Here is a 12,740-nt window from a genome sequence, read left to right on the forward strand (position 1 = left end):
TCTTGAGGCAGACATAGTTGATGATGATATTTTTAATCATTTCCTTTTTCTCAATCCTCTAGCACTGTGAGAGAATGTAATCAACAGCTCTGTTTTTTAGATAATTGTACATTTTTTGTTGTACCTCACAAATAAAAATTGAAACAGATAGTTAATAAAAGAGAAGGTTAACTTTTTAAAGGATGATTTTGAAAGACATTGTATAAGTAACCAAAGTCACTCTTACGGGAGGAATCAGTTGACTAGAGCTATCAGTGATCGCATCAGTGGACATCAGTGTTAGCACAACTGCAAAGAAGCGTGCATGTGAGAAGAGGATGGTGAGAAAATTTAAAATATACAACATATAATAGGAAAAGCATTTTCCCTATATATGTGAATACTTAAGTATTTGAAAAATGAACTTTCTGTAGCAGGCAATTGTTTAATTAGAATGCTATTTTATCTTGTAAAAGAAAAACCTGGTCTTTGATCCTGACCCCGCATACTACTAAGTTGGCCTTTGCTTCTATCCCAAGTGTCGCTGATATTTTATTTCCTACTGTTCCAAAAACAGTGTATCTGAGATCAGTTAACCTTGTAACAGTTCATGTTGTTGATGGGTCCAAAGTGACTTTGGGCAATGAGAACTTTTTGCCAGTTTTTTTCATTACCTTTCCCCTCTGCTTTTGGAAGATGACTGAAATTATTCTTTAATCAATAGCTAAAGTTTCCACATTTCTCTCCCTTTTGTTTACTTGTTGGTCATGCTCCAGGGCTCATGCATAATACTGCTTCTGATTTTCCAGTTGGTTTGTTTGCTGTCCTTTCTAGGAACACACATCTCACGCACAAGGCTGGTCCATCATCTGCAATGCTCTACCATGACCCTCTGATCTTCTGTTGCCTGTCTTACTAATGCTTTGTATCCTCCTAGTTTGAAAGATTATATTTTCAATTAAAGCATGATTTTCAGCCAGGTTTCCAGCACTGAACCTTTTCATTTCTGGACTACACAAACAGAGTTTTAATCCTCCTCCTCATTGAATGTAATTTGTAGCATCTGATTTTAAGAAGACATGAAGTACATTTAATAAGTTCTGATGTTTTCACTTTCAGTTCCAAATGAAACATACCAGATTTCGTTCAAGCCCCAAACTGTTCTAACAACTGAAAATCCACTCTTGAAAACTGGTAACTGATTCGTTTTTCTTAATTCAGTGTTTTGAGATCGTTAACAATCTCTGAAGTGGATGACTGCACTTTGCACTTTAAGGTCAAATGGTGTATACTTTATTACCTAGAACACTGTATTCCATGTACAATTTGGTTTTTCTCAGAAACCCAAATACCATATTTTGTGTTTTTGGAGAGGGAGGGGGAGACTCAGAGACTGAGCCAAATTCTGCCCTTGAATGGACATGTGCTGCTCCCATTAGAAAAAAAATTGTGCATGCACATCCAAGAGCAAGATTTGGCTTGGTAAATGCACAAAATGTGCTAATCTCATTTAGTTCTGTACTTGGAACTCAAGGATTCTTCTTTTTCAAGTGATGGTCCCTATGTATATTCCACTGTGGGGTGCAATCTCCTGAAACCAAAACATTTTTGCTAGCAGTTTCTATTAGTCTGCACCTGCACCCTTCTCCTTGTGCTCTGGAATTCCAAGACCTATGAAGGAGGGTTGCTGATGCACTCCAGATCCCCCCTCATAAACTCCTCAACTTTCTGTGGAACCTGGGGCCTACCAAGTTGGTGGCAATCCTCATTAATGACTCCATCTTAGAACCTGCCAAGGTAGTCTGGCATACCCCACTCATATATTCCCCTGCTCCAAAAAGGACAGAAAAGAAGTACTTTGCATCAGTCTAGGGAGCAGAATTTTTATTTACACACCTTGCTCCAAACTCCTTCATAGTCCAAGCAGTCACTGAAAGATACAGGCAACATCAACCAAGATCCACCCCCTTCTGATAAGGAAGGTAAATCTCTGAACTTATTTGGGAGAAAATTTTTACTTCAACTAGCCTGCATTTCTGCATAGCAAATTGCCAGGCATTAATGTCTAAATGTCTAAGTTCACAGAATTTACTAACCAGCTCCTGCAGTAGGATAGAGTGCAGTTCCAAGTACTCATTCAGGAAGGTAAATTGATTACCAGATCATTCCTCCCAGCATCAGTTGATGTAGCGGACATGCCTTCCAATTGATGGTGTTGGCTATTGTCAGGTGTAGAGTGTCATGGCTTCAGTCCTCAGAGAAGTCCAATCTACAGTGGAGGATTTTCCATTTGAAGACAACAGTCTGTTCAGTGAGAAGGCTGATAATTCATTACACTCATTGAAGGACTCAAAGGCAACCCTCTGCTCTCTGGGGATCTACACTCCAGTGCCATGGAGGAAATTCCACAGACCTCAATGGTATAAGCAGTGACTGGCACCTCACCCCTTTTATCTTTAGAGGGGCTATGAACCACCATGGGAATGACAGAGGGCGCAGCAGAGCAAGCAAACATTCTCCCCTCTTCCTCCATCCAACCCCAACCTGCTGCTAAGAAACACTTTTGACAGGACCAAATCATTCCAGATGCCATGTCGGTCCTCCCAGATTTCTTGTAAACAATTTGGTGGCCATGTAGCTTATTTCTCCCATGCTTGGCAGATGGTAATGACCGACACATGCATTCTTGACATCATTCAGACGGGCTACACTATAGAGTTAATCTCCCCTCTCCCATCAAAACCCCTTCTCTACCCTTCTTCAGGAACCACTCTCACAAGAGATTGTTCATTCAAGAAGTGGAATCACATCTTCATCAGGAACCATAAAGCTGGTACCCCCTCACACTGGGCAAAAGGTATTTACTCAAAATACTTTCTCATCCCCCCCCAAAAAGGGGGGGGGATGGAGACTCAGATCGCAAACAGCTCAGTGCTGCAAATTGAAGTTCAGGATGGTCACCCAGGCTTCAGAACCTTCCGGTCAAGTCAGAACCTTCCCTCCTGTGATGAAGCCTCAGTCAGTTCCTCTCAGCATTAACAAGGCTTCCATTTAACCCCCTGGCCTCATGCTGTTTGGCCCACCTATCTATAAAGGTTGCCTTTCTGGGTGCCATCACCTCAGCTAGAACATAAGGTGAGCTGGGGTTCCTTATGGCTGATCTGCTGTATACAATCTTCCAAAAGGGCAATGTTTCTTTAAGACTTCACCCTAAATTTATTCCTAAAATAACCCTGGATTTCCATCTGAATCAAACAATTTACTTACCTGTTTTCTTCCCAAAACCACATGTCACCAGTGAGGACATGATACTTCATTCTCTAGATATCCACCAGGCTCTCGCATTCTACCTACAAAGAAGATATTGCCTAGACTCTTTGTCCTTTGCAGAATGGTTGAGAGAGGAAGTGATCTTTTCCCAAAGACTTTCAAAGTGGATACGAAGCTGCTTATGCTGTGTTGAGAGTTAACGGCCATCCTCCCCCCAGATGTGCGAACCCACTCAACTAGGGCCAAGGCTGCTTTGATACTCTCATTTTGTGATGGTCTCCTTACTGAAATCTGTAAAGCAGCAACATGGGGTTCTGTCCATACCTTCATGAGAGACGCATCCAGATACAAGTTTCAACAACTAATGCATCTTCCAGCACAGCAGTCTTCCAGTCATTGGTACCACAGAAGTCCTCTGCACCCTCCTCAATGAATACTGCTTGTCAGTCACCCACAGTGGAATACATATAGGGATTATCACTCTAATAAGAAAGAGAAATTACTGGTAATTAGGAATTGGAGTGCTTCGAGATATGTTGTCCTTATATGTATTCCACTACCTGCCCTCCTTTCCCTCTGCTTTGGTACCTTTGCACATGATTCATGGTGGAGAAGGAACTAGAGATGCAGTCAGTCTGCACCGCCTCAGTTCAGAGCACGAGGCAGAGAAGGGCACAGGCAAAAAATCTTCTGGTCTCAGACAGATGGAGTGCATGCATGCCTCACAGTGGAGTGGAAATAGGGACTACACATCTTGAAGAAGTCTAGTTATTGTACAAGACTGAGAAAGACGTTATTTACCATGTGATACTTTTCATTGGCATTCTGTGGGATAGAGTTTAAATAATTCAAATTATCCAGATTAATCATGACTTCTCCCTTTTTCGTGACTATATAGCCCTGCATACACATAGCTCCTGTGAACCTCAGTGGGAGTTACGTGTGCATAAGGGCCGCCTTATTGATTGAGAAGACACAAAAAGATAGCTGAGTGCATATTTCAGACAATGAATACAGGGACTTTCAGAAACCAATTTTCAGAATTTCATCTCATTCCATGTTTTTAGTCAAGTACATGAAACTTGCAGGGAATGTTGCTGTTTAAAAAAAAAAATTAGGAAAATGTGTCTGTTTTTACCAAATCTTGTGGGGGAATATTCCTAACATGAAAGTTGATATTTCCCCCATGGAGCATTTACTTTGTACAGAAATAAAGTATCTTTAATCAAAATCTATCATCTGCCTCAAAGTGATCATATGAAGTTTAATGCATTTATGTTACTTCTTTGTGTTTTGTTTCTCAGATGGATAGTGTTACAGAAGTGCAAAGTATTAATATACTCAGCCATCTTTCAGATGTGATATCTGATCTAAGCCTCTAACAGTTTTTCCAAGTTGAGCAATGACAGTCTGTCTGCTTAAACGTTTCCTCTGTTTCATATGAATAAGATTTTATTCTTCATTTAGACTCTTACAAAAACTATTATACGGTGTTGCTAACACAGAATGGCTACTAAGTTCAGCAGCCAAATGACAAACTCTGCTTATGGTGCAAAGAACTGTAGAGCCTATTAGGCTGTATTTTGGGTGTAAGATGATAGTAACTAACTCAACTGTTACTAATTTCTGTTTTACATTTACAGCTTCCTATGTGATTCATACAGAAACCATTAAACCTAAAATATCAAAACCATTTGGCAAAACAGAGGCAACCCTGGGTAATGGCCAACACTTCACATTTTTAAACTTGATGCTGTCACTGCATTTCACCAGCCCATGCTCTCATTGCTTTGAATGTCTTCATTTTGCTTGCAGATGTCGTCTCTTGAGTGATGCTGAAAACTTTCACACCTTTATCTGGAATACTTAACTCTTTGGTTTTTTTTACAGAAGCTAATTAAATTTCTTAAGGCCACAAACACCCTGCAGAACTGACTCTTTATCCATACTCAATTGTGTAACTGAGTGTAAAATAATTGATGTCTTCTCCTCTTAAAACTAAGCATGAATGTAGCCAGCCAGACTCTACAGACTGGCTACAGTTAACTTCTGAGTCCTAAACAAACTAGCACAGGCTTTCAATGTGCAGCTAAATTAATATGTTGAAAATTACAGAATTGGTACATGCTCATTTTACTTCAATGCACTGACAGGTCTGTCTTCCTTGATCATTGCTATTCCTCACAACCCTGGCACTTAAACTTCAGTGTGTCTCTTTCAGCCCCACATAAAGTGCGTCTCACTTCTGCAAGACCCAAGATATTTGATAAGCCACAGACCAGACCTGGTAATTAAATATTCTTTTAAAATATCCTTATTTAATCAGCTTTGCTTACTTTTAGCTGTATCTTTTAAATATTGCTGTGAAGTAGTTAGTATTTTCTTTTCTGTTGAGTAGGTCTATTGATGTAGTCTTTCCATTGCTGATTTTATCTATTTTATTGAGAAATTTTTTGAATCAGATAAACTTTCAAAGAGCTGGTTTCTAATTTTTTTTCCATCTGAAAAAAATGTTTCATTATTTCCAACTTGTATAGAAGCTGTTGAGACAGCTAATGCATAGCATAATCTAGAAAGTACCTTATAATGCTTCTTAACCAACAGTAGTAACCAGGGCTCCCATATTCTCTGATAAATTCAGTTTACATATCATGTCAGACTCTCAATTTCTGCAGTGCATTATGCTAACTTCTGTGACTCATTGAGCCATTTCACAACACTGATTTTGAAGCAGAATTCACTGTTGAAATAAATAAATGCGGAGTTTTGCTTAAGAATTAGTGGCACAATATGGTTCACTGAAATTTCTGCAGCATCAAGTAAATTCAAAGACCAAAATTTTTATTTAATTAAATATGCAAATGAGTAATAAAAACAGTACATTATTTCTTCTGTGGTCCTTGTTGATGTTAAATTTAATACAAATCTCGGTTTTAAATTTTTTTAAATTACCCTAGAACTTCAATTTTCAACATGTTCCACAGTTTTGTGAGAGCATTTGGGACTTTGCTCACATAAATTTTTATTATTATTTCAATGAGAGCTTGTATTGTGCCATCAAATTCTGCAGCTGTTGGATTCTGCAACCATAGCCTCTTGGTAGTTTCTGTTTTTTAAAAATGTTTGCATACATTCAGATAAAATGGTTTTTGAAGACCCAATTTGGGGACTAAAATAGCATGTTTTTTTTAAAAATCAAATGCATGAGACACAATACCATTATTACATGATTTCCTCTCTAACCAATAGGGAGTTGAGTTTGCAGTGGCCTGGCTATCAGTGTTTTCTTTTTTTAATTAAAAACTGTTTGAGCAATTTAGTATTATTGTCTCTGCAGCACTAAACAAGACAACACCGGGACCTGGTAGAACAAAAACTGCTGGAGTGATGAGATGGGGTGGGACACCAACAGGTAATACTTACATCTATGCTTTCTCTGCAATATTTTTGAGTGCGTCAGTAAAAAGCCAGGAGTGTATCTGTTCAATCCATCTAGCTTTCTCTGAATTCATGTTTTACCCAGTTTTACTTAGTTATGAGAGTGAATTCTCTCACTGGAATACTATAATTCATTTACTGTTTTCTGATCATGTTATGGTGCTTAGTTTATGCCTATCATGACTGAGCATCACTATAAAAAGCATATATATATATATATATTCACTACTGTTTTATATATGGTCCATTTATAGCTTCAAATTGAGCTAATTGGATGTTAACAAGAACCACAATTACAGTCGTGGGGGTCCAAGCTGGGATCAAGTTCTAAGGGTATGATGAGGAAACAGTTTCATGAACCACCACTGCCCTCAGCCATTTAATCATATTACTGTAGTTGTTTCAGTCTTAATTGGTACTTCGAATATCCTCTTGTAACTCAAAAGGAAATGTCACTGATGATGATGATAATGGTTAGCTACTATTTGAATACAGTTTTTCAACCATTTGTGCACCTGCTTTATAGCAATTTAATTTAGACCACATTTCCCTAGTTTCTGTATGAAAATGTCATGTGGAACTGTGTCAAAAGCCTTACGAAAATTGCTATATATCATGTCTACTTCTTCCCTCCATCCACTAGGCCAAAAGGAAATTAGATTGTTTTGGCGTGATAGGTCTTGACAAAGCTGTTACTTATCACCCTATTAACCTAAGGGTTTTAACAAATTGATTATGTAATCATTTGTTCCAGTATCATAGAATCATAGAATCTCAGGGTTGGAAGGGACCTCAGGAGGTCATCTAGTCCAACCCCCTGCTCAAAGCAGGACCAATCCCCAACTAAATCATCCCAGCCAGGGCTTTGTCAAGCCTGACCTTAAAAACCTCTAAGGAAGGAGATTCCGCCACCTCCCTAAGTAACCTATTCCAGTGCTTCACCACCCTCCTAGTGAAAAAGTTTTTCCTAATATCCAACCTAAACCTCCCCCACTGCAACTTGAGACCATTACTCCTTGTTCTGTCATCTGCCACCACTGAGAACAGTCTAGATCTATCCTCTTTAGAACCCCCTTTCAGGTAGTTGAAAGCAGCTATTAAATCCCCCCTCATTCTTCTCTTCTGCAGACTAAACAATCCCAGTTCCCTCAGCCTCTCCTCGTAAGTCATGTGCTCCAGCCCCCTAATCATTTTTGTTGTCCTCCGCTGGACTCGTTCCAATTTTTCCACATCCTTCTTGTAGTTTGGGGCCCAAAACTGGACACAGTACTCCAGATGAGGCCTCATCAATGCCGAATAGAGAGGAATGATCATGTCCCTCAATCTGTTGGCAATGCCCCTACTTATACAGCCCAAAATGCCCTTAGCCGCCTTGGCAATGGGGCACACTCTGGACTCATATCCAGCTTCTCGTCCACTGTAACCCCTAGGTCCTTTTCTGCAGAACTGCTGCCTAGCCACTCGGTCTCTAGTCTGTAGCAGTGCATGGGGTTCTTCCGTCCTAAGTGCAGGACTCTGCACTTATCCTTGTTGAACCTCATCAGGTTTCTTTTGGCCCAATCCTCTAATTTGTCTAGGTCCCTCTGTATCCTATCCCTACCCTCCAGCGTATTTACCACTCCTCCTAGTTTAGTGTCATCTGCAAACTTGCTGAGGGTGCAATCCATGCCATCGTCCAGATCATTAATGAAGATATTGAACAAAACTGGCCTCAGGACCGACCCTTGAGGCACTCCACTTGATACCGGCTGCCAACTAGACATGGAGCCATTGATCACTATCCTTTGAGCCCGACGATGTAGCCAGCTTTCTATCCACCTTATAGTCCATTCATCCAGCCCATACTTTTTTAACTTGCTGGCAAGAATACTCTGGGAGACCGTATCAAAAGCTTTCCAAAATCAAGGAATAACACATCCACTGCTTTCTCCTCATCCACAGAGCCAGTTATCTTGTCATAGAAGGCAATTAGATTAGTCAGACATGACTTGCCCTTGGTGAATCCATGCTGTTTGTTCCTGATCACTTTCCTCTCCTCTAAGTGCTTCAGAATTGATTCCTTGAGGACCTGTTCCATGATTTTTCCAGGGACTGAGGTGAGGCTGACTGGCCTGTAGTTCCCCAGATCCTCCTTCCCATTTTAAAAGATGGGCACTACATTAGCCTTTTTCCAGTCATCCGGGACCTCCCCCTACCACCATGAATTTTCAAAGATAATGGCCAATGGCTCTGCAATCACATCTGCCAACTCCTTTAGCACCCTCAGATGCAGTGCAGAACTTCCAGGTATTGACATTGGCTGACTGGTCTATAATTCCCTGGGTCCTCTATGCTCCCTTTTATAAAGATAGGTACTATGTTTGCCCTTCTGTAGTCTTCTGGGACCTCACCTGACCTCCAGGAGTTCTCAGAGATAATTCCTAACAGTTCCTAGATTGGTTCAGCTAGTTTCTTAAATACCCTGAGTTAAATTTCATCAGATCCTGACAACTTAAATACATATAACTCATCTAAATATTCTTCAGCCTGTTCTTTTCCTAATCTGGCTTGTATTCCTTCCTTGCGTGTTCTTATCAATTATGTTATGCATCTGGTCATAATTAACCTCTTTAGTGAACACTGAAGCAAATTAAGGATTAAACACCTTAGAGGCTGCTTGCCGTCATCTGTTATTAGCTCTCCTTCCCAACGAAGTGATGAACCTGCTCTTTTCTTCATTTTTTTCATGCTGATAATAGTATGTATAGAACCTCTTCTTATTGCGCTTTATGTCCCTTGTTAGGTGTGACTCATTTCGTGCCTTAGCCTTTTTGATTTTGTCCCAACATTCTTGTGCTGTTCTTTTGTATTCATCCATAGCAATTTGTCCATGTTTCCACATCTTGTAGGATTCCTTTTTTATTTTAGGTCATTTTATTGCTGCTGATGGAGCCATTTTGGCTCCTATTATTCCTTTTTTCCTTCGCATTAGGATAATTTGCAGTTCGGCCCTTAGTATTGTCTCTTTTAGAAACTGCCAGCTCTCCTGAATGCCTTTTTCCCTTCGATTTTCTTCCTATGGGACCTTATCTACCAGTTCTCTGAGTTTGTTAAAGTCTGCTTTTTTAAAGTCCATTATCCTTATTATGCTGCTCTTACTCTTTCCTTTCCTTAAAAACATGAAACCTATCATTTCATAATTACTTTCAGCCACATTGCTTTCTACCTTCAGATTTGTACCGATCCCTCCTTCTTAAATTAAATCTAAAATGCTACCCCCTGGTTACTTCCTCCACCTTCTGAAACAAGAAGTTGTCCCCACTACAGTCTAAGAACTTAACAGCAATTATGTTTTGCCATATTACTTTTCCAACAGATGTCTGGGTAGTTAAAGTCCCCCATTACTACTATTCATTCTAGAAATGCCTCATCCATCTCTTCCTCTTGATTTGGTTGTCTGTAGTAGACCTCTACCATGACATCATCTTGTTTTTCTTTCCCTTTTATCTTTACACAGAGACTTTCAACTAGTCTGCCTCTCAGTTTTTTGTGGACCTCAGAACAAGAATATATATTCTTGATGTATAATGCAAGCACCTCCTCCCTGCCTGTCCTTCCTGAACAAACTATACCCCTCTACCAATATTTCAGTCATGAGATTTACCCCACCAAGTCTCAGTGATGCTAATTAAGTCATAGTTTACCTTGTGTACCAAGATTTCCAGTTCTTCCTATTTACTTCCCATGCTGCTTGCATTTGTGTATAGACATCTAAGATGTTGAGCACATTCCCCCATTAAATTCCCTTTTATTGATTCTATGATCCTATAAAATTTTCCATTTCTCCTCTAAATATCTAGCCCTTAGCTGAGGTCATCTTTTGTGTCCTTCAGATGAATATGGACAAAAGCTAATTAAATCAGTAATATAAATATAGCAGTTTTATGTATTTAATATAGTTTGCTATATTAACTCTCTTTTCAAAGTACTATTTAAGTATTCTATAAGCCACTGCATTTAAATGTGCAACATTTAGGCCACGATAGTTATTCTGGTAGTGCCAGTCAGGGCTTAAATGTTGGATGTTTAAATGCAGGGCTTGTACAGTACTTTATAAAGCCTTTAGACATTGCATCATTTTTCTCCCCTGAACAACAGTGCAGTTACTGAAGAACCCTGGCTAGTCTGTCATTCTAATACCAGCTGGGCTCTTCTTCTTTCTCCTTCCTTGCAGGTAGTGTTCTTGGACTGTGCTCCAGTTCTTCTTTGTCATTGACTTGTGGCATCAGTGCCAAGATATGTTGCCCCATGCAGAGTGTGCTTGGCAGCTGGAGGATCCAGATGCTAACCTGTGGAATGTGTTTTTCCAACAGCAGCATATGAGACTGTGCTGGCTTCCTGGCTGGCTTTTTTCGGCCTTTTGGCTGGTTGCATTCTTGGCTCTGGTGCCAGGTGTTAAACTGACTGTGGGAATGGGACCCAGACAGCATCCTTTTGAATAACTTTTTTTGAATTCTTTTCCTAATGTGAGGCAACATTTTCTATAATTTTCTTTGAATTTGATTCCCTGCTTATTTGTCTTAACCTACAAAGCTTGTGTCATAATGGAAAAAGTGATTTTCTTAATGCCTCATTTATATTTATTTGATCTTGACAATGTAAAGCACTGCACAATGTACTAGCATGGTATATTTGTTGTTGTCAACAACTCTCCTACAAAGTAGCATTCTCCTTGTGCAGGAACTGAATGGGCTGCTTCTGTCACAGTAGCCACTCACTGTATGTGCTGCCCTTTTCCCCCCCACCTTTAAAACTAGAGCTGTGTGCTCAGGCTCTACAGGACTCAAGTGTTTAGGTAGTTTAGTTAGTCATTTCATAAACTCACCCCACCCCATCCGCTGGCAAAAGCCATTTATGTTATGAAAATGAAGTGAGATTTGGTGGTCTTGTGGTATTTCTGCTTGTGGGGTGGGGGTTGCTAGCTATTGTGTTATTCCAGGCTGCATGAGTGTTTCCAGGAGGCATGATTAAAGTCAGAGAAAAATATAAACACACACGCAAATACTGTCAGCCACACACATCCCTATTCAAAAGTTTGGGTGAATGTGCTGAGAAGAAATTCTCCTGATAAACCATTACACTAGACTGATAGATACCATGACAAACAGCATGGTGTTGGGTAGTCCAAATACCACTAAATCCTTGAAGTAATGAACAAAACCACACTGACTTGCAACTTTGAACTCCATCTAATCAGGCAACAGGGAAAACAGAACAACCATATCAGTGTTGTGGCTCTGTTAGCCTTTCTCCTGGAAACCCTGGATTTATTTTTCCATACTGCCTAATTAAATATCATTTAAGTTGTCATATAAGATCGGCTTGTTTTCTTCAAGATGGCCTAATTTAGCTGTGTTTGGCATAGTGGGCAGTTCAATGGTTTTGTCAGTGTGCCTACACATTGTATTGATTATTTAGCTCTGGGATAGCATAGTAAACTAAAACATACTTCCCCTATGTCTCACGGTGTGCAGCATATTTTTCTGTTTCGGACAGATATTGAACTGTGTGATCTTTACTCACACAGACAGAGCCATCCCTTGGGTAGGACAAATTGAGGCAACCGCTCCAGGCCCCGCGCTTTGGGGGCCCCATGGGCCGGTGCGATTGCCCAGCGCAGTTGGTCCTGGAAGACATAGGCAAGGGAACTAGGTGTGCAGGGGATGCTGCAGCCCCCTCCATGCAACCACGGTCTTGGCTGCTGTCCCACACAACCGGGACTCTACCCAGTAGCCGATGCAGAGCGGGGCCTCCAAGCCGGTGGGGACTGATTTGTCCCGGGCCCCGCACCCTCTAGGGATGCCTGCACACAGACCCGTCAATGGATCTCGTGCCTGACCTGTAGCACCATTCTGAGTCCTCTACTGTGTGAGAGTTAGTTCACATATATCCGTTGCTTTGATCATGTAAAGAATTATTTCAGTATTATAAATCTGAAAGTAGACTGCAATCACATCAGTTATATGGGGTGGCTTTGAGAGGCAATGCAGTTTTGTGACAGGATACCAGACTAA

The 12,740-nt window shown here is 40.4% G+C and overlaps 1 protein-coding gene across 32 annotated transcripts in view; it reads left to right on the forward strand.

Moving 5' to 3' along the window:
• Positions 1 to 12,740, forward strand: part of LOC120403210 (ABI family member 3 binding protein) — a 315,866-nt gene that overhangs the window by 245,370 nt on the left and 57,756 nt on the right. For 28 of the 32 annotated variants that reach the window (XM_039534071.1, XM_039534117.1, XM_039534085.1 and 25 more), the window contains 4 exons: positions 1,099 to 1,173; positions 4,893 to 4,967; positions 5,471 to 5,536; positions 6,587 to 6,661. In XM_039534071.1, coding sequence (XP_039390005.1) covers positions 1,099 to 1,173; positions 4,893 to 4,967; positions 5,471 to 5,536; positions 6,587 to 6,661 — 291 coding nt within the window. The remainder of the gene's footprint in view (positions 1 to 1,098; positions 1,174 to 4,892; positions 4,968 to 5,470; positions 5,537 to 6,586; positions 6,662 to 12,740) is intronic. The other 4 variants (XM_039534193.1, XM_039534230.1, XM_039534302.1 and 1 more) reach the window with 2 other exon arrangements.

The sequence above is a fragment of the Mauremys reevesii genome, linkage group 1, assembly GCF_016161935.1.
Source record: "Mauremys reevesii isolate NIE-2019 linkage group 1, ASM1616193v1, whole genome shotgun sequence".
Lineage (NCBI taxonomy): Eukaryota > Metazoa > Chordata > Testudines > Geoemydidae > Mauremys > Mauremys reevesii.